The 20,472-nt window shown below is 49.6% G+C and overlaps 1 protein-coding gene across 6 annotated transcripts in view; it reads right to left on the bottom strand.

The window, feature by feature from the left end:
* ZNF536 (zinc finger protein 536) overlaps positions 1–20,472 on the bottom strand; it is a 414,729-nt gene that overhangs the window by 130,248 nt on the left and 264,009 nt on the right. For 3 of the 6 annotated variants that reach the window (XM_031458545.2, XM_031458544.2, XM_064489203.1), the window contains 2 exons: positions 20,148–20,201; positions 12,468–14,021 (listed from right to left, as the gene is read on the bottom strand). In XM_031458545.2, coding sequence (XP_031314405.1) covers positions 12,468–14,021; positions 20,148–20,201 — 1,608 coding nt within the window. Of the gene's footprint in view, positions 1–4,054; positions 6,175–12,467; positions 14,022–20,147; positions 20,202–20,472 lie in introns of those variants that run through there. The other 3 variants (XM_031458549.2, XM_031458548.2, XM_031458547.2) reach the window with 3 other exon arrangements.

The raw sequence follows: 20,472 nt of genomic DNA, 5'->3' as shown, positions 1-20,472 counted from the left end.
TGGTATCTGTAAAGCGATTGAGGAAACCTCAATCACTGTGAAAAATACTACCTTCTCAAGCTCAGCTGTGAACACAAGAGGTTGAAAAATGAAAAAGAAAAGAAGTCCAAAAATCAAGTTTTTCTTGCACTACTATGAGCCCAAAGATCCTGTTTTATTGACTTCCGTTTTTTAAAAATATACATTTTGACTGGCTTCCAGAATTAGAAGATAAAATTTTCAGTGTTCTTCTTGTGAGTTAATAACAATGTCTTCGTGATGAAGCAAGTAATCACACGCCCCCACTGAAAACCCACGTGTTCCTGCACTTGTGGGAAGACCAGCTTGGGGCCCATGTCCTGGCCCTGCAGGAGTGAGTGTTCATGAGGACTCTAGGACTGACCAGGTCCTAGAAGATCACCTGAAGAGTCAAGGCTACAAAGGATCCCGAAAGTCAGAGAATCTGAGACCCAAGAGGGTGTTCAGGGGACTTCAAGTGCCCCCTACTTTCACCCGCTGGGGAAATGATGCTCAGAGAGAGAATGAACTGTCCAAGCTCCTTGGAGCTCGACTGCTGTGGACACTGCAGGTCTCCTGCCCCAGGGCCAGCCCTCCACCTGGCCTCCAGGAAGCCTGGCCCTACGCTGAGAGACTCTGCTCTTCTTAATATTCAAAATCCACAGTTCATATCCCTCAAAAAATCATTGACCGTCATCCTTGGCTCTGGAAAATTGGTGACCTTCTGCAGTGCAACAGGGGTGTAGAAACTCATCACTCCCTCGTGATGGATGCTGTTGATGCCCCACCCTTCCCCTCTGGTCCCCTGGCTGCCAATGGCCCCTGGTTTCTCTCTGGCCATAAGACTGCTTGGCCGCTGGGTGTGCTGCAGTGACCCTCAACGCATGAGAGCCGCAGAGCTGGTGGGTAAATACCCCAGCTTCTCCAGCCCTCAGGGAGGGATTCTGAGACAAACTCCACACAGAATCCCAGAGGATCCCCAGGGGAACAGCCAGGTCCGGGAGCAGCGGCAACCCTGTCATTAACACGCTGTGTCAGTTCCCTCACCCAGGCCTCCTACGATCGCCTCCCATGTAAACTACCTGCACCCAGGCTCTGGTTCTGGGTGATCCCAACTAGGTCAGCAATGGGCTCTCAGAAGGCTGAGAAGATGAAAGGACTCGCCTTGACAAGAAAGAGCCCAACATTCTGTGAACCTCTGATTAACCACTGAGGCCTCTGCATCCCAGCAAAACACCCGTCTCCATCCCTGCCCGAGGAGCGGGGGACACCTTGGATGGCTCGTCCTCGTGTCTGCCCCAGCACTCCCTCCAGGACAGACAAAACACTGGAGTCCCGAGAGAAAAGCAACTTGTCCATCATATAAAAAGAGCAATAATTTGGTAAATTAATTGCAAATTTGCTTTCCCCGCTTGGTTGCCCTTCTCCTTTTATGTGGATAATTGAGAGCATATTATATTAATTTGACAACAACAGAAGTTCAAAAAGAAAACTTAAAACCTTGTGAGCAGTGGGTTACCATTAGATGGGTGTGTCTGGACAGTCCACAAAGAGCAGGAAAGGCAGACTCCTCAGAAAGCCAGCCCATGTCTGGGGGCGCAGATGGAGATTTCTGCTAATGAAAGAGCTGTGCAGAGTTCCCCAACTTTAACCTTGAAGATGCGCACTGTTTGCTCAAGAGGCAGGATCTGCCCATGCAGAGACAACACCGTCAGTGTGCGGCTGCATATTCAGGAATGTAATTTAATCATCGGGACGTTTCTTGGAGAAAAAGTGACTCTAGGTGAGCAATAATCATCTCCCAAAGTTTCGATGCTGCTTCCCCACACCAGAGTATCTGAATTTCATCAAAGCAAACACACTTCTCAGCACAAGTGAATGAAGGAGTGGCCGTGAAGACTCGGTTCCACCGCAAGCTGCAGGGCACCTCCCCTCCCTCAGCCAATCCCATCCCACGTCAGGGATACCACCTTGAAATGCCACGCCCATCTATAAAGGGGACCTCTTTCCACCTCGCGCCAGTGGGCCACCCCTGCTGGGGAGGGGCTAGGCTGTAGGGCCAAGGGCAGAGCCAGCAGGGGATGCTGGTGGTGGCCCCAAGTCTGAGTCCAATCCCATGAGGGGATGGGGGGCACGGGCTGCCGGAAACAGGACTGCCGGCCCCCACGCAGAGATGTGAAACGAAGTCAGCACATCCCTGAGGCTTGGCTGCACCCTCTGCGGCTGTGAGGGAGCACAGCCACAGAGCACTCAACTGGTGAGAAGGGAGTTCTTCCCCAGAGGCAGCGGGGATGAGGAGGAGGTGGGTGGGAAGCAGGGGGGTTGTGAAATGAGAGTGGGGAGGAGGCTGGGAGGAGGTTCATAAAAAACAGGAGGAGAGAATCCACAAAGGTCTCCTCTGAGCTTCAGAATCTCCCCCGCAGGATCAACCCAGGAAACACCTCCTGCTTTGCAAGTGGAGATGCGTGGGGACCCTGCCAGGGGGATTGGGCTCTGGTGGAGGAAGAGGGAACGCAGACGCCTGGATAAGGGGCTCCAAGGGAGCCTTCCGTAGGCTCGAGGAGCAGGGATGATCTGTTCCCTGCAGCAACTCAGCCTCCGTTGCTAAGCCCGGCTTTTCAAGCCCCAGCCCCATCCCCACCAGACTGGCAAGGCCAGTGCTGTGGTGCCTGCAAGGGTCCCCCAGATGCGCAGAGTGACTGGAAATGAGGAACAGTGCTGGCCAGGGGCAGCATATTCGACCCTGAGCCCTTCAACGGAGCCCTCTGCCCCCAGCCGCGTCCCCAGGCCGGAGGCTTTGGTCCAGGGAGTGCAGAGGGTGCCCCTTGCCTACACAGAGTGGATGGTGGTGAGCCCTCCCTTGGGAGCTGCAAATGTGCCTTCTTAAACCCAACGTGGCATCAAGCCTGGTGGAGGGAACACACAGCACCCCATCACAGAGGGAAGTGAGGCCGGCGTTGCGGGACCACCGGGAGGCAGGGACCCAGGCAAAGGCAGAGATGATTTCTCATCCTTTGAGCAGTTCCCCAGACTCAGGTGGTACTGGAAACAAAGACGAAACACCCCCCGGAGTCCTTTCTTTCGTTCAGGCTCTGCCTACACACTGGAGGTGGACACTGGCCCTGCTCAAGGTGGCAATCCAGGACCCAGGGCCTGGGGGCTGGGACCACTTCGCTTCACCTTGGCTGGGCATTTGGGGGTCACTACGTTTTCCGCAGTGTGTGCTTTCAGCATCACGTGAACAGAACCAGGATGTAATCAGGGTCACAAGGAGCCAGCAACCTTCTTCAAGGCCTACATTTTCCATTTGGGATTTCATCACATAGTCTCAGGCCCAGAATCTCTCACTTCTCATCTCTTCCCCCAAATAAGAGGTGAATAACACCGTACTATATGGTCTTTGGGGTCCAGATCACTTGAACAATTTTAATGAGAAATACTGGCGGGAATGTTTCAAGCAGTCAAGGTGATGCGATCGTCCTGCTGCTAAGGCCGGGCTTGTTCAAGTGGACGTTTCTGGGCTTCTATTCCCTGCACACAGGATACTCTATTTATTTGGAGTATGGGGATCAGGCTTGGTGCTTGGGATTCCGTCAAACAATGATAGTATCTTTTCCCTCCCAGGACCAGTTAGACAGGGAGCTGGTGTACATGGAATTCAGAAGTTCACAAAGCAGACCAAGCAGAGATGCTTGGAAACGCCATTGAAGCAGCAGGGGCCTGAAGTCCAGCTTGTGGACAGAAAAACTAAGCAACACAAAAGACAGGTAAAAATCCTTCCTTCCTGCACCCTTCCTGCCATGATGCAGGTGGGGGAGAGGCAGGCAGAAACCTGTTACAGCAGACAGGGGCACAGCCAAAAACTCTCCCTGGGCAAAATCGGTCCACACTCCAGCAATTCCAAGTACCTTGCCATTTAGAACTACCCTTCCCAGGATGGAAAGAAAATGTTAAGGTTTGCTGAAGGAAGGCTGGGAGTGTATAGTCCTCCACACCATGGATGAGGGCTTCCCCCGGCCCCCCGTACGGGGCCAGGGAGCGGTTGTGGGGTCTAGACACCCACCCGAGAGTCACTAGTACAGAGAATACAGAGAGATATGCTCTCCCCAACCCGCCACGGTCACCCCACCCAAATCGGGAGGGGCGCTGACATTTGCATCTTTAGGAATTGTAACTCACTGGCGGGGCCCACCTAAAGATGGGTGGAAAATGCAGCAGGCGGCCCAGCAGACAGCCCTTGGCACAGCATAACTCGTTCCTCTGAATGTCCTGTTGAGGCTTCCGACAGACAGAAGGGTGTCAAGGGTGACAGGGTGTTGTGGAGTGAGTTAACATAATGACTCAAAACTGCACTAATGTTTCACAGCTTTTTTTTTTATTAGCAATACCAAGATAAGTTATTGAAGCATTTTTTAGTATTGTTTTACATTCCATTCATAAATGACCTAACTTGTAACTCAGCATACAGCACACTTAAAGATATAGTTTGACACTTACTCAGAAAGCTACAATTATTATAACTTACATGCCTTCATTACCAGGAACACCTTAATATATCTTCTAATTACTTCAACAATACTCTATTCCAAAGCACACGATAACCCGGTACAAGTTTACATATTTTGCTTCAATCACCATTTTTAAGTAGTGGATGTCAAGGTGCTGTTCACTGGAACTTTACCGTCATCTGTTCCTGGATAATATGACGACCTGACACAATATTAAACTAGAAATAGTACTGCTTAAATACTATGGAGAAAGATAATTACTGCACTTTTCTGTATTCCTCTAAAGTGTTACAAAATACAGGACAATCAAACACAAGCAGTAATCTCAACCAGAGCATCGCAGGGCCCACCTCGATGTCGGGGAAGCTGTGCTGAGCGGACCTCCCTCCCCATCAGGGTTTCCCAGGTGAAGGCACCTCCAATCCACCAGCATTTGTCACGCAGGATTCATGACTCTGAGGGAACTTTCCCTCCCGTTCAAGTTACTAAGCCTTCACCATCCTTCACTAATAGTGGCACATATGGAGCAGTATTTTTAGCCTCCTTGATTCTTGCTATGATTACTGTAGGTTGGTGTGCCGTGTGTATACACATACCTATGCCAATAGTAATTATTTATTCAACACACATATGTGTATACATTCTTCTCTTGACTTTACACGATTAACAAGCTGCAGATAGCCACCGAGGAGACAAGGGCAAGTCCAGCTAGACCGACTAGAACAGGGGGTGTCACTTACCTGCAAGAAAATGTGCAGATTCATTAAACAATCCAAAAACCATGTGGGCAAGAGGCATTTGAAAGCAAAGGCAGGGTCGCGGTCCCTAACTGTTTAATGGCATAACGACAATAAAGCAGTATTTATAAAATTTGGTCTTTCTGTCTCTGGCTAAAGCAAGGATAGTCTATGTGATTAGAGCAGGTTGGCAATTAGATGCAGAGGTGCTGAGGATCAGCGCTAAGTAATAGGAGATAATTACTGCTTATTTGAAACCTGGGCTTGGCACATAACATCTGAAAATAAAAATAAAAAAGACAGAACCTGATTTCCTTCAGCAGTTAAGATGTGGTCTGTATCTAGATGGCTGTTGGTGCCAACCACCTCCTCAATTCGGCAGCCTAAGAAGGCAGATGCCAAAGCTTAAGCCCAGGGTGCTTCCACCCAGCTCAAGACGGCGAAGGGGTCTCACTGGTCCTGTTGTGTATGGCGGTGGCTGGGCTTCCCTGGAGAGTCTGCATTTCCCCAGGGATGTGGGTGTCTGTTCTGACAACACGCTCTTCTTTCAGCATTCTCTTCCTCCCTCCCAATGTGAAGTCATTTTTAGGCAGAGGGGAAAAAAAAAGTATATGTTTTAAGCCAAAGAGCTCGGCTGGTCTCTTCTCCTGCCCTAGGCATGATCCCGGGCAGTGGGTATCACACGATCCAAAGAGAAGATGGACACCGCAACCAAAACGAAAGCTACCAGACTTTTCTCCTGCTTCGGAGGCACTGTTGATTCAGACAGTAGCTTTTGGAGCCAAAAATATGCAGCAAAAGGAAAGGAACATAAACAAGGCTAAATGTCACCAGTGTTTGCCGACTTACAGACACCATCCATTTGTTTGTTCTGAAATGACGAGTGGACCATTTGGCAAATACAATGGTATTCACACAACAGTTCTGTCATCCTGCAGTGCAAACGACATCACGTCAGTGGCATTCCCATTTAATTTAAAAAGAGGGATGGGGAGGAGGGGGAGAATGCCGAAAGAGTTTGGGAGACGGCCGCCATCCAAAGAGGCTGCCTCTTCGTCAAAAGTGGGGCACACGGCAAGGCTTGGGACGAGGGCAGGGGAGAGCCTGCCCCGGGGATGCTGGTTTCGGTAGGAGACCCGAGGGGACAGCACCTACGCTCTGCAGCCAGTTGTGAGGCAGCCAGCAGGGGCAGGGCAGGCAGGATGGAGTGGTGATTTGCATTAATTTAAAGGATCTGCCCTTGGACTTCAGAACAAGCCAAATGGTCCTCCCTACTGAGGTCTCACATCAGGCCTGGACACACACTATTACTGGGAGCAGGCTGGACTATGGAAGTCAACGGCCAACCTGTAAAGATAAAACCAGGCGAAGCAAGCGGGTACAGAAGTTGTGCTTGATCCGGTTTCTGCAAGCCAGTACACAGGAGCATCGGCTCATGAGGAAGAGGAAGAGGAGGATGACTGCTCATTTGGCTTTAAATTAAGCGCGGCAACTCCAGAGACAAGCCCCGACAGCGGACAGCGCCTGGGTCTCCTAGGCTAACCGCCCTCCCTTGTGTCGGCTGAGTCTAGGCGTCCACACAATTGACCGATTTGAATTCCATGGTTCCCTTCCTGTACCGTTTAACTAACTTAACCCCTTTTCTTCATTAGAACCTGCTGGCTTCAGGGCCACACCTTAGTATTTAGGCTCACCCACAAGACCAGAAACATACCCACTGTCATGGGGTTGCGCACCAGTGCTACGCTCAGGGTGACTTCACGTACACACGTGCAGTTTTCACAGTGTTTTCATGTGTACCAGTCACAATCTCTAACTGACCACAGACCTTAGCCATTTCTTGGCCCAAGACTGAGGAGGCAGGACCTCCTTTCTACTCCCATGCACTTGCCTTCCATCAGGAGAAGAACTGGGTAGAAACTGAAATGACGTCACCGTGGAGATGCAGTGTCATCACAAAATTGCCAAGAGTTTGGTTTTTTTTTTTTTTTTTTTTTTTTTGCCAGAACCTTCCCAAGAGAACATTCCCACATACCAAGACACAGCTCTCGGTGACTCGGCACGGCACACACCAGGACGTAAAAGGTGTTTCCACAGCCTCGATGGAGAGGAAGGGTTGTGCGGGCTCGGTGCTACAGGGGCCACTGCAGCCAAAAGACGTTTGGGCACTGACATCATTTCCTCGTGACAGCCTCATGTGCACATTCACCTTTTCCATAGAAGACCAGCTCAACTGAGGACCGTTTCTCTAAGCCCTTCTACATTGGCCTCTTTTTACCCTCATGCTTCTGTCCCTCAAGCTCCTGCCTCTTGCCCTTCTGCTGGCCTTGGCCATGATGGGGGGCAGCCCTGGAACCATCATGAGTCTGGGCGGAGGTGTTTTCCTGGAAGTCCTTAATGCATAGACAAGAGATGTGACCTTCCAGGAACGGCGATGCCAGGCCGCCTGGGTCTACAAGTCCTCTCTCTCGGGAAGGTCTCTCGTCATCTCTGGCTTTGCCATCAAATGACAAAAATGGAGCCTTGCAGCTGCTGACCTGGGGGGTCCTGCCCGCATCACCTCACGGGCTGCTGGAGTAGCAGAGGATGGTTTTTTGCATGGCTTCTCTAGGGACAACCACAGCAACACAACCCTCTTTATGCTGGAACAGGCGTCGGCAAACTAGGACCCATGGGCCAGTTCTAGCCCGCTACCTGCGTCAGTGAAGGAAGTTTGACGGGAGCACAGCCACGCCCACGTGCTTACTTATTGCTTACTGACCGCTTTGTGCCACCCGGCAGGGACCACGGGACCTATGACCCTAATGGATTTGCTCTCCGGTCCTCTAAGAAAACAGTTGCCTACCCCTGCTTTAGATTGCGGAGCTGGTAAAATGGTGACTATTTTCAGAATGCCTATGCTGAGAAATCAACAAGGTTTTTGGAGGACAGATGTCACATTTTAAGAGAGTTCAGCTGAGGTCTCTTTGTTCATTTCATCACACGTTGTGGAATACACAAGGAAAAGAGGTTTCAATGGACCCTATCTGTTTTTGTTTTTCAGGAAGGGGGTCCCTATTGTCTCATTGCTAGGAGAGAACTCTTAGTCTCAGGCATAATTTGAGATAAAGAAGCCAGTTTCCCCATAAGTGGGAATCCTGGGGCTATTGCTGTTAAAGGCCTTGCCTTCTTACTCACTTCCTCCCAGGCCCAGTAGGTCACTCGGTCTGGGAGCCACTGCACAAGGGCCTCATGCCCACAGGAGACGGGCTGATAGATTCCCCTCACTCAGCCGGGCTTCCCTGAGTGGTGCCAACTCCAGTTCAGAGTTCCAAAGGGGACTGGGGGCTGGGCTCTTCCTACTCCCTTCAGTTCTTCCCCATCAACCCTCTCCCTGGGCCCTGACAGAGCAAACTCTGTTTGCAAGACTCAGCACAGGATGGCTCTCAGGTTCAAAAGCAAAAGTAAGAGTGGTTCTCCAAATCCACAGACTCCAGAGTGAAGCAAGCCCTGTACCCCTGCCACGCAGCCAGCCCTGCAGGTGCTGTGCGGACCAGCCTCTGTGCTGCCCGGGGCACCCCGGGGCCCTCGGGGGTCTCCAAGCTACTGGCTGACTCAACAGGTCATCAGATTTCTCAGGCTGACCCAAGGGGTGGTCTGCCTTGTCTCATCAGTCGATGTGATCGCTGCCCTGGTCTGCCCTTGCCCCTTTTATTAAATACTCATGTGAATCTATTGCAAAGCCAAGGTCAAAACCGAGGGCATGTCCAAGTTCTCCAATGGCATTCAGTGCTCTTGCATGTTATGTTCTTCAACAGAATAAAGAAAAGTGGGCCATGCCGGGAGTCTGGAAGTCATCTCACAAAATAGGAACTTTGGACAGGATTTTGTGTAACAGAATTAAGCCCAGAGTGGGCCCTGACCCGCTCTAGAAGCCACAGTGCATGTCCCTCAGCTTAATCGGAGAAGGCTCAGTCTGCCCCTCGGGCACATCTGTAATATGCCTCTGACAGGCTGGAGCACTGTTCTCTGTGGAAGGATCTTTGGAAAATCCATGCTCAAGCTCTCAACATCGGCACGTGCTACATGCCTCCCTGACCCGACGGGCTGGGTGGGCCTCTCTCCTGGTTGGCTGTCTCTCTCTTCTGCGCTAGGAGTGGGCAGAGCACACTAGCCAGGACCCCAGGCCCATGACACCGAGGAATGTAGGACCAGAGTTCTAAAAGTTAGAAAGAAGGAAGCACCCGGAAGTAGAGCCTACAACATGAGCATCACCCACAGACTTGGGGCTAGAAGCCACCATCTCCACTCACCAGCATGTGTCAGCAGAGCTGCTGAGCTGTGTGTGTGTGTGTGTGTGGGGGGGGGGGGGTGGGTCTATGTGATTTGAGCAAGGTCTTTACTGATGCTTCTCCCAACACATCTATACCCATGAATAGAAACAGACATTAACTCCTCCTACGCCTGTTTCTAAGAGCATCCAAGTGAGGATTTCAGTTTACTAGCCAGACAAAATCAGACCCCCAAACTCTCCTGAGATGAGAAATATCAGAATAATTCTTTGGTTTGGCAAAGCCCAGCTTCTTGAGGCAATCAGGTGACAAACTGGTGGGCCAGGTTCGGAAAACCATATCTACTCTGAGCGGAGCAGGGAGGAGGGAGTAAACATTAGGAATACCAGATTCCTTGTGCCAGTATCATTTCCACCCTTGCCAAGTCAAGCCAATGGGAGTCTGAAGTTTTTGACTATCATTTGTGCCTCTTGTAATGCTAGAAAGACACTAGATTAGACAGTAAACTAGACTACATTAAGAAAAATGCCCCCAGATGCCACCTTTTGAAGCTCAGTGGGTTTGCATGTTCCTCCCAAACATCAGTTCTTAGGAAGGATTCATATACGGGCCCTCCTGGGTCAAAAGAGCCAATAAGAATATAAGACGAGGATTTTGATGACAGTGGGTCAGGTATGGGAGGGAGGATGGGAACCGGACAGAGTCAGGCCCATACTGGAGGCGAGAGGACACTGCCTCCACCCCACCCCAAGCAAACACAAAAGCCAGAGAAGGACCTTCCTTGCGGGCTCCCAAGCTAAAGCAAGAGGATGCGGAAGAAACGAGGATAAATGAAACACAGAACTTGTGCTCTCTAAAAATAGGCAGTTTCTGGCCAGAGTTAGTTTTGGTATCTCACCGTGAGTTCAAGGTGGAGCAGTGGGACCTGGACACTCTGCTGGGGAAGCAACCAGCGTGCCTTTTGGACTGGCTGGTCTGATGGTCTTCATTCCCCTTCTGGGAGAGGGGCCACAACTTACACCTCAGGGGCTGGGGCCCAGTGGCTGAAAGGCTGACTAAGCAGTTTTTTTGCAGGAACCCTGGAAACATCAGGGGAGATTGGGGAGCTGCTATCGAGGGGTGGTAAAGGGGCCTAGGAGCTGTAAGCTCATGGAGGGGCTCCCTGACGCAGCCTTCCCCTCCTCCCTTGCCTGATGCAAAAGGACACAAGTGGGCAGCTTCCTCAAAGGCAGGCAGCCTTCCCTCGCATTGATAGGACGATGGGAAAATTAATAGGGGTAATATGAGCTCATTTCAATAATAATGAGCTTATAAACATGCCAGGTTTTGATCTTTTCTGATGCATGGATTCCTGGCAGGAACTATGGTCCTACTTAGGTATTTGAAAGAACTGAAAATAGACTTAAAACAAAAAAATCCCCAAACAACAATAAAAAAAGAAAACACTCCAGTCACAAACTTAAAACAACAATAAAAATTATAAAAAAAAAAGACTGAAACATTGCTCCCCCCAAAGAAAAGAGAAAAAAAAAATTGGACTGACATAAAACCTTTTTCTCCTTCCTTTAAATATTGTTTTTAACAGCTTCAAAAGTAATGAATTGTATGTGGCTAAAAATAGATCTGGGGGTGCTGGTTAATGGGGCCTTATGAATCATTCAGCATAAGGAACTGTCAATATTTTTTTGAGCTGTCAGAAATCCATTTAGCGATTTTTGACAATTCAAAAAATATTTCTGACTGCTTGATCCAGTTCTTAGTGAATTAGGGAAGGAAATATAAAAAGAAATATATCAATTTAAATTATGAACCGGGTCCAGCTTGCTGAATCCCCTTCTGTGCTAAAAGGAATGTCGGGATTCAGAAGTTAATAAATCCTACTCCCTTCCATCCATTTTCCTTCCTTCCTCCCTTCCTTCCTTCCTTCTTTTCAACAAGTGAAATCAAGTCACAGAAATCCAGTCCTAGGTTAGAGATGGAAGGTTACCGTGGTCATTTGTCTCTCGCAAGGATATCTGGGACTCGGATTTGGAGAAAGGCTTTCAAATTAAGAGTCCCTGGGCGCCAAGAGAATGACTTGGATCCTCCCTCCCCACACCGACATTTCACTTGACACAGTCCTAGGCTGCAAATTTAGTATGACTCTTTACGATCTGGAATTACTTTGGGGTAACCATATTCTTTAAGGAGGTAAAGACGTGCCAATTTGCTAACAAGATCGGGCAGGCATAAATCCAAGACACACGAGATCACAGCACTGCTAACCAGGCACTTCACAGTGTACATTTCTTGTTAGAACAACAGACGGACAGGTGAAGAGACAGATGGACAGAAGGCAACAACAGAAGGCCAAAGTCACAGTAACTGCCGTTCGGTATGTCTGAAGATGTGTCACAAACACCCCCAGACCATCTCCCTTCTTGGAGAGAGGCTCACTTTATACCTACGTCGTGGTTAGTGTGATATGATTTTAGCATCCTCTAAGTCGTTATAAAGAAGAGTTTAAGAAAGCAGATCTGGCTTAGCAAAGCAGTAAGGAATTGTCTTTAGGCGTCTTATCCGTAAGTTGAAAAGACTGAAAAGTTTGCAAGTTACCATTGTCTCTTATTCTTTTTTGTTTTTTAAGTTTTTTCTTTCCCCTCAAGTTATGGATTAAAAAACAGGAGTAGTTCACACTGAGACACCGCCCCCTTTTCCATGCCTTCCAGACAGGCATTTCAGATCATGATTAAATGCAAACTGGGACACAAAAGTATGAGGTCCGACACTGCTAAATGAACTTGACTTTCATGATTGTCTACGTTGCATATACAGCACAGTCTGGGAGAGGGGGGTGGGTTATGTTTAGTTCAAAATCTGCTCATGGATAAGTCTACCCCATTTTAAAAAAAAATGCACAAATCAGCACTGATGTTTTGGGAAATGAACTAAAGGAAGAGGATTCTAAAACTTACCACACAAGTCTGGCCTCTTGATACATCCAGAATTTGCTGCGCTACTTGCAAGTCCGTTAAAGGCTGCTAAGCCATCGGAGCTGTAGGCCCTGAGGACCGACAGCATGTTCATGGGCTTCTCCAGGCCCTGCGGCCCCCGCTCCGGCTTGGCCAGGCCCGCCACGGGGTCCTGGGCTGGAAGAAGGCCCGGGCTGTGCCACTGCTTCTCGGACGCCTGGGGTAGAGGCGAGACCAGTCCCTGGACGGGCTGCGGGGTGCCCCCGCCGTCGCTGCTGCCGTCCTTGCTCAGGGCGGGCGGTGGCCTGCCCGTCCCCTCCGGCTCCGTGTCAACATCCTCTTCCTCGTTGTTTTCTCCCTTGGAGGAGTCCATGTCCTCCGAGGAGGCGATGTCTGAGAGGTCATCAGCAGTGTTCTTACTTGTGGTCTCGGGGATCAGGATCGGGGCGTCGTCTTCCGAGGGGGCCTTCCCTTCGGGCTCCCTGTTGGGGCAGGAGCTGGAGGCCCCGGAGGCGGCCAGGCCTGGGTACACGCCGAACTGCTTGTAGAAGTCTGATGGGAAGTTACAGAACGCGGGGTCCACGTGGCCGGGCCACGGGCCCCCCTTCTGCTCCCCCAGAGTCTCTTTGACCTGTCCTTGGGCCATCTTCTCCGAAGCCGAGTCGAGAGGCCCCATCATGTTAGAAAGTGCCATCTCTTTGCTCGTTTGCACCGAGGGCAGCAGGGCCACTTTGCTCGCCTCCCGGCCTTGGTCTTTGCAATTGACCATCACCCCGACGACGTTATCTTTGCGCTTCGCTTTGCCCAGGTGGTTGGCCTGGAGATGCAGGGCCATCAGCTCCATCGAGGACGTTGTGAAAGCACAAAACAAGCAGCCGTGCCAGGCGATGCTGTCCTGCACCGTCACCGAGGAGCCCGGGAGGGAGGCGGCGTCCGGCCGCACGGACAAGTCCAGGGGCTCGTACTGAGACTTCTCCGACTTCCTGGGGGCTGCCTTGCCGCTGGCCTTCTCCTCGCCACCGTCCACCCCGTGGACCTTCAGGGAAGGAGGGTCAGAGAGGGCTTTGTCCTTCATGTCCTTCTCCTTCTTCAAGGAGCTGAGGACAAAGCTGTCCATGAACGCTTGCAAGGACCCTTGGAAATTCACGCCGTTGTTCACGATGCTTTGATACGCTCTCCCGATTTCAGAGAAGTGGGTGCTTTTGGAAGGGAGGTCGCTGCCTTTCAGAGTGTCTGAAGGAGCCTCAGAAGACATGCCGGTGGCCTGCCCTGAGTGATCCCCGGACGAGAGCACTCCTGCTGTCCACTGCTGAGACGCGGGGCCACCTCTGAAGTCGATTCCGGGGAGACCCTTAAAGGCCCCCCTCAGGATGTCTGGCCTGATAAACAAAGCAGCTTTGTTGGACAGCTCATCCCTGTGGTCTTGGTTCGGGGGCTGCCCAGACAGGGGCCCGGCTCCGTTCTGCCGCTCCCGGTGATGCCGCTCTAGGTGGTATTTTAAAGATGCTGACTGGGTGCCGGCGTAATCACAGTGCGGACATTTGTAGGGTTTCTCACCTGCAAGATTTTGGTATAAGGAGAGGGAAAAAAAAAGTGTTAATCTCATTTTGGTGTGCTGAACAAGGCTAGAAGGATCAACATTTGTTCTCGGAAACAAAGCAGCTCAAACTAATAATTAGTTAGAGAACAACTGTTTTTTAATAGAAGAATAATTTGTACTCTTAAGCTTTTTTAATGATTTTGTACCATTTGGGGCTATTCAGGAATGACATACTATCTACACACAATTAGCTATCTTTTTCTTTATCTAACATGTGAAAACGGCTGTAGATTTAAAAGCTGTGATTATGAAAATTAAGCATAATAATTTCAACCACAGTGATCATTAAAAGTAGAAGTTTAAAAAGACAAAGTATGTAACAAATGGGTGGTTGCAATATTTTGTGTATACAATAGCTCTAAAATTTGTTTAAATTATACACATGGAAACCATTTTTAAACCTAAAAATTTTATGGCACTGTTACGCAAGACTGAAATGAATGATTTAAGTCTTGCTCTGCAGTAAATCATGGATATAATTAGCAAATGGCATACTGCACAAGTAATTTATCATTATTTGGAGGGTACCATTCCAGACGGGCTCAGATATCTGCAGACCTACTGCATTGTTTCTAAATAAAGAACTATAAATACCGATTCTATAAAATATTAATACCATTACAGTGCATTATGATTGCAGCATGTAAAGACATATAGTTAAGATAAAAAGCAGTCAATAAAACTTAAAAGAAAATGAGTAATAAAAAGGCACAAAATATATTTAGTTTCTGTATTTGAAATTAACATTATCTACTGGTCTTTGTAGTGCCTTAAATTTGTACTAATGGCAAACCTAACGCTCTGGTAGTAAAATGTGTAATTTACCTATAATAAGCGCTTTCTAGAGAATAAAAATAGCTTTAAAGACTGTTTTAAAACATATAAGATCATTTTCATGGATTAAATATTTATTTAAATCCAGCACACAACTTCTATTGTTCTTGCCACCGTGGAAAGGATACCATGACATACAACTGAGACCTGCCTGCATTGTGGGGCAGAGGAAGAGGCGGGGGTAAACAAATGCGGATGTGAATCTGTTCCAAGAATTTGTTAGCAATCTAGGGTCTTCTCTGGACGTTGGAATCGAAAAGCTCTGGGGAAGGAACGGGACTGTGGGAAGCCCCGTGAGCTTGTGCACAATAGCACCCTGTCTGTAGCCACAACTACTTCTCCAAGGAAACTCAAGCATCCCGCGTCCTCTGTTCTAGTGCAAAACGGACTGGTCTGAAAAGCAATGGCACATCATTGGTGAATGGTGTGTGCTAAAGACATTTTACCTTGTCTTGTCTCAGCTGACACTGTGACTCCCAGCTCTCCAGGCATAGGGCATCTGAGGGTAAGACACTTGCTGGGGGTGGCGGGTGGGCAGGCATGGGCTTTGTAAGTAAGAGGACCACTGTCCAGGTTCTGAGCAAGGGACTCCATGTCACCTCCAGATTGTGTGCTGGAGCCCTGGGGAAACCGTGCCCGCTCATCAGATGGTGGTGTGGACTCCTCTGTCCCCTGGACACAGCAGAGACGGCCTTTCTGTCTGCAAAGGGAGCCCGGCTGGGAATCTCTCTAAATGTAAAGCTCACGTTGTCTCTGGCTAGACCAATGACATGGCTCTAGAGGACGACTTAATCCCCTTTGATGCAAAACGCATTCAGGCACCGCTTCCCATTTTTTGAAGTCAATTCCCTATTAGGCTCAGATTTACTTAAGCCACTGTTCTTCGGATTGGAGACGAGGGAAGCCCCGGTGGGCGCTGTGGACAGGGGGCTTCCGGGCTGACCTACAAGTCCAGTGGCCAGCTGAAGCAGAGGCAGCCCCCGAAGCTGAGGGGATGGCTGTGGGGCTTGCAGCAAGAGAGCCCGACTAGGCTCAGGAGCGGGGCTCACAGGGGAGGGCCCCGCCGTGACAGCGGGCCGAGGTGAGGCCTGCAGGTACTGGATGAGACTCAGGTTGCATTTCAAACATGCACCTGGAAATGATTAAGTGCATCTGGCAGAGGGTTCGCAGAGAATGCAGGGGCATCCATCAGCAGGGGCTACAGAGAGAGAATGCAGACCCTCGCCTCCGAGCCTGGGTGGAGTGGGGCTGCTTTCTTGCCGGACTGCTCAGGTGCTTGGAGGACGTGTGTAGATTTCCAATGGACAGACATGTGAAATGCTCACCGGAGCAGCGTTTCTCAGACTGTATTGAGCATTAGAATCCCCTGGGATGTTTAAGACGCCAGTTCTGGGACCTAATGCCTAGTGGTTCTGATTCCCTGGGACTTGGGTGGGGGCCAGAAGTAGGTGGTTTTAGTAAGTGTCCCTGATGGTTCTGATGCCAACTGTGTAAACATTACCTTTTGAAAAACTAAAGTGGAACTGCTTGGGGAGCTTTTAAAAAAATGTTGACACCTGGTCTCACCTCTGCCTCCAGAAAGTCTGAGTTCCCAGGGTGCAGACTGGGCTTTGGGGTCTTTTTAAAGGCCCCCACGTGACCCTCTGTGGAGCCTGGGTAGAGAACAGATTGATAGTGTGGGACGGGGTCCCAGGGAAGCTAGTCTGGACATCTGGACCCCAGAAGGTGTTTGGAGAGTCTGGACTGGGGACCAGAAACCCTGTGCTATTTTGTGCTCTGCTGGGCACAGGACTCCATCTTGGGACCTTTGCTTCCTCAGCCTATAATGTGGCAAGCTGGAGCATGTATTCTCTAGGGCATGATATCAACTCTAAAAGTTGTGTCAGGAGCTAAAACGAGTCTCCTGAATGGTGCCAGAGACATACCTGTATGTGCATGTAAGCACCTGCAACACTGGATGCCCATATATGTAAGCATATCGCACACTCACACACTCACCACACACTCATCACACACCACGCACATCACACGGTGCAGGAGAGGATTTCTTCACTCAACCCACTACCCTTTTTAAAGTTCAAGATAGGCCCTGGCCTCTACTGTTTCAGAGGAAGTAAGGCCATAGCTGAGAAACAAGAAGGCTTCTTTCCTAGCATTTGAATCTTCAAGGGTTACTCTGACTGCCCAGGCTCGAGAAAGCCCTCCACCGCACTCTGCCACACACACCCGGGCAGGGCCCTCGGAGGTCGGTCTCTCCACGTGGCTCCTCCTCCCAGTCCTAAGCTCTGTCTGGGTGACTGCTCCCTCCCACCCCAGTTTCCCGAATAAAGGCTCCAGAGTGAGCTCCAACGGGGTAAATCCACAGCTTTGAATTTTTCATTTTAAAAATGGGGGAAAAACCCAACTTTTTTTTCTTTATAATCCCTAAATGACTTGAATAACTTCTACTGCCTTCTGCCTGGAAGCGTTTCCTCAGCCCTTGGGGCTTCATCACGGTAAGGGGTTCAGGGAAATGCTTTTGGGACCACCGCTGGCCCCTGCTGGGGTGCATTCCTGGCCGGCAGACCCAGGGGTGAGCATGTCCCCTGGGGAGCCCTGGCCACCCAAGGGTCTCATTTCTACGGGAAACATCCACTGCTTCCCAAGCACGCTGTCCCCCAGGGGCACATTTCGGAGCACTGGGAGGCAAACAGGTCACAGTAGCCTGGGCTGGGTGGGGAAAACCCGTCAGCACATTCCCCAGGCTCCGAGGTGCGCTCAAGGTCTGCCCTCGGTTTTGGCGTCACCCCATCTGGCCCCAGCACGCTGAGCTGGCTCTAACAAAGCCCCAGGCTTCTGCCAAGGCGCGGGTCAGCGGGCTGCCCAGCCCGGCCCGGGCTCTGCTCAAGACTTGGAAAGGCGTTCTGTGCAGCCTCGTGGCCCAGGCAAACTCAGCCCCTGCCAGCAGCTCTGTCTAGTTGAATGATTGTCCACTTAGGCCCGTAAATGAGTCCAAATCTACTGGGGGGATCAGTCAGAGTGCCCCAGGCTCTCCAGGGTGACATGAACCCTCTGGTCACCTCCACGTTTGGATGCAATGTCTTTGTATCTGCTTGTTGCAGGAGCCGCACACTTAGATGCCCTCAGAGCCGAGCAGACGATAGAAGTGTGCAAAACAGCGGGGTGGGGGCCAGCCGCCTCTCCTGGGGGGCCGCCACTCCACTCCCCCAGCAGCGGGCACGAGGACCTCTGACTATCTCAGAAAAGCCTCGTTTCCAGATTTCTATGTGCAGCGTCCCAGGTTTTAAACATTGGCACGTACTTAAAAACTTTTTTCAAACACTGAGGGGGCCCCAGGACTGTAATTCTGCAGACTGGGTCTGGTCTATGAAGCTTGTCTCTGGGAAATGGATGCCCAGTGTTGAGCCATTCACCCACTGGAGGAAGCAGGGAGGGGCAGCGGTGGCCTTCTGTGGGGGAACCTCTCACAATATTCTCAGGGAAGAAGATGGGGGCCCAAACAATGCATTTCTAGAAAAGAGAGTTTTACTAGAAGAAGCGTAATAAAATCAAAAAGCATCAGATCATCATTCCAGTGGCCTGCTGCAATTATTGGAACCATCTCACATTAAACCAGCTCCCCACTGACACATGGCAGAAGATGTATATTCAATTTTGGAAATCATTGATAACTTCTCCAAGTCGTTGTATCATAAATTTTAAGAAATATACGACCAAGTGGTTTAATTAGTTCACTGTACCTATTTTTACATGGTCATATCTTTCATCATTCTGAGCCTCACTTGGCATTTGATATGCAAGGAACTCTCACTGTTCTGGGCAGTTATTTTGGAACTATTCAGAGCAAAGTTCCCCATAGCACCTCTCCAAAAATAACAGGTGGATTCACAGGATTCTCTTTGGAAGTTCCTTTATCAAGCTTTTAAAAAGTGTGTCATGCTTCCAACTTGTGTGCGTGTGTGTGTGTGTGTGTGTGTGTGTTAAAACCCCCAAAAGTGTTTGCATTTCTAAGTCGGGTACCCAGATATTTTCCCATATTTGCACCCTCTATTTGATATTTATTCAGTCTTTCTACATGTCTTTACTTAGTTAATACCAGGAGAGATAAATATGGTGGAGCCTTTGCAGTGAAGCCTCAGTGCATTAATATAAATTGTACACTAATTCCCCCAAAGCATATATATGTTGTAAACCTGAAGACTTTTCACACAGCTGCTTATTGCTAAACAGTGCCTTGTCCAGAAGGGGACAATCTGTGTCTCTAATTGCTGTCACTGAAGCCGAGATTCATTATGTGACTTTCCCATTAAAATGTGAGCATTAATTTGTATAATGAAATATCACCCACTGCAGTGTTCATTAGCCATGCCCTACTGTATACGGCACATTGTTAGCTACCTAGAAACTGTAGTTAATTTCACTAATGGATATTTCCCTACTTAGTGTTTGGTAGGAAATTTATACTGTAACATTACCTCTTAAACTTTTAAGGAAATTTAAATTCAATCAATTATTTTCAACAAAAGTTTGGGATGTCATTAAGGCAGGAAAAGCAAGGATGGGGGGGACGGTGGGAGAATAAAATGGGTTTTTCGTTCATCTTAGAAATAGAAAAACGGTGGAATTTTAATTCAAAACAAAAAGGGGGAAGAAAAAAAGAATCATCTCCTTTTGGGCAAGCGAGTCTTTTTGTTTTTTCCTTGCCACTCAGGTGGCTGTCCCCCACTAAGAACAGCAACTCACGCTCTCCTTTCAGAAAAGGAAATGGGAAGGGAGCCCATTTTAACCAATCCATTTGTGAACATTTATTCGATGTGCTTTTTAAAAACATGAAAACAGCCTGGTCACTTCGCCTGGAAGGGGAAATGCAGGAGCATCAAAGGTAAGGTCTAGGGACATCGGGCGTAAGGCCCCAGGGTCTGGCAGGCAGAACTTTCATTCCTACCCACATCTGTGTACCAGTTGGTGCTTGGTTGAAAGGCGGTTTCCAAAAAGGCATCAGGAGTTTATCATCTGCACTCTGCCAGCGTGTAATTCACCCCACTTCCACGCCAGGGGTCAGGGCGCCTGCACAAGCCACAGTGGCCGCTTCCCTGCCTCACCACCTCCCTAGCCTCGTGGTGCTGGCGGGGAAATGGAGGCAAGCGAGGTGGGTCTGAGGGTCTCGGGCCAGGCTGAGTGAGGGGGCAAGGAGGAGCCGGGGGCACAGTACTTCCCTTTCAAATCGCCGGGAGGCTGCGTCAACACACCTTGTGGGTACAAGTCACTTCCTTTCCTCCCGCTGGTTATGGTGTGGACACACACTGTCAAAGAAATGTTGCATTAATTCCCTAAAACAAGCCAAACCTTCACCCAGAAAAGTCAAAATATCAACACAGTGTGGTGGTTAAAAGACTAGAATTCCGCATTAGGCAGATGTGGATTATGACATGTAATCAGCGTTGGGCAACTTAGGGTGGATAACTTCACATCTCTGAGGCTCAGTTCCCTCCCCTGCAAAGAGGGTGGGAGGGAGAATCCTGGTCTCCAAAGTGCAGTGAGGAGCAAGGGGCGAATTCACAAGCAGGGCTCGGC

Source organism: Camelus dromedarius, chromosome 9, assembly GCF_036321535.1.
Source record: "Camelus dromedarius isolate mCamDro1 chromosome 9, mCamDro1.pat, whole genome shotgun sequence".
Classification (NCBI taxonomy): Eukaryota; Metazoa; Chordata; class Mammalia; order Artiodactyla; family Camelidae; genus Camelus; species Camelus dromedarius.
The sequence above is the reverse complement of the archived record's forward strand: the minus strand, read 5'-3'. Positions and strand labels throughout refer to the sequence as shown.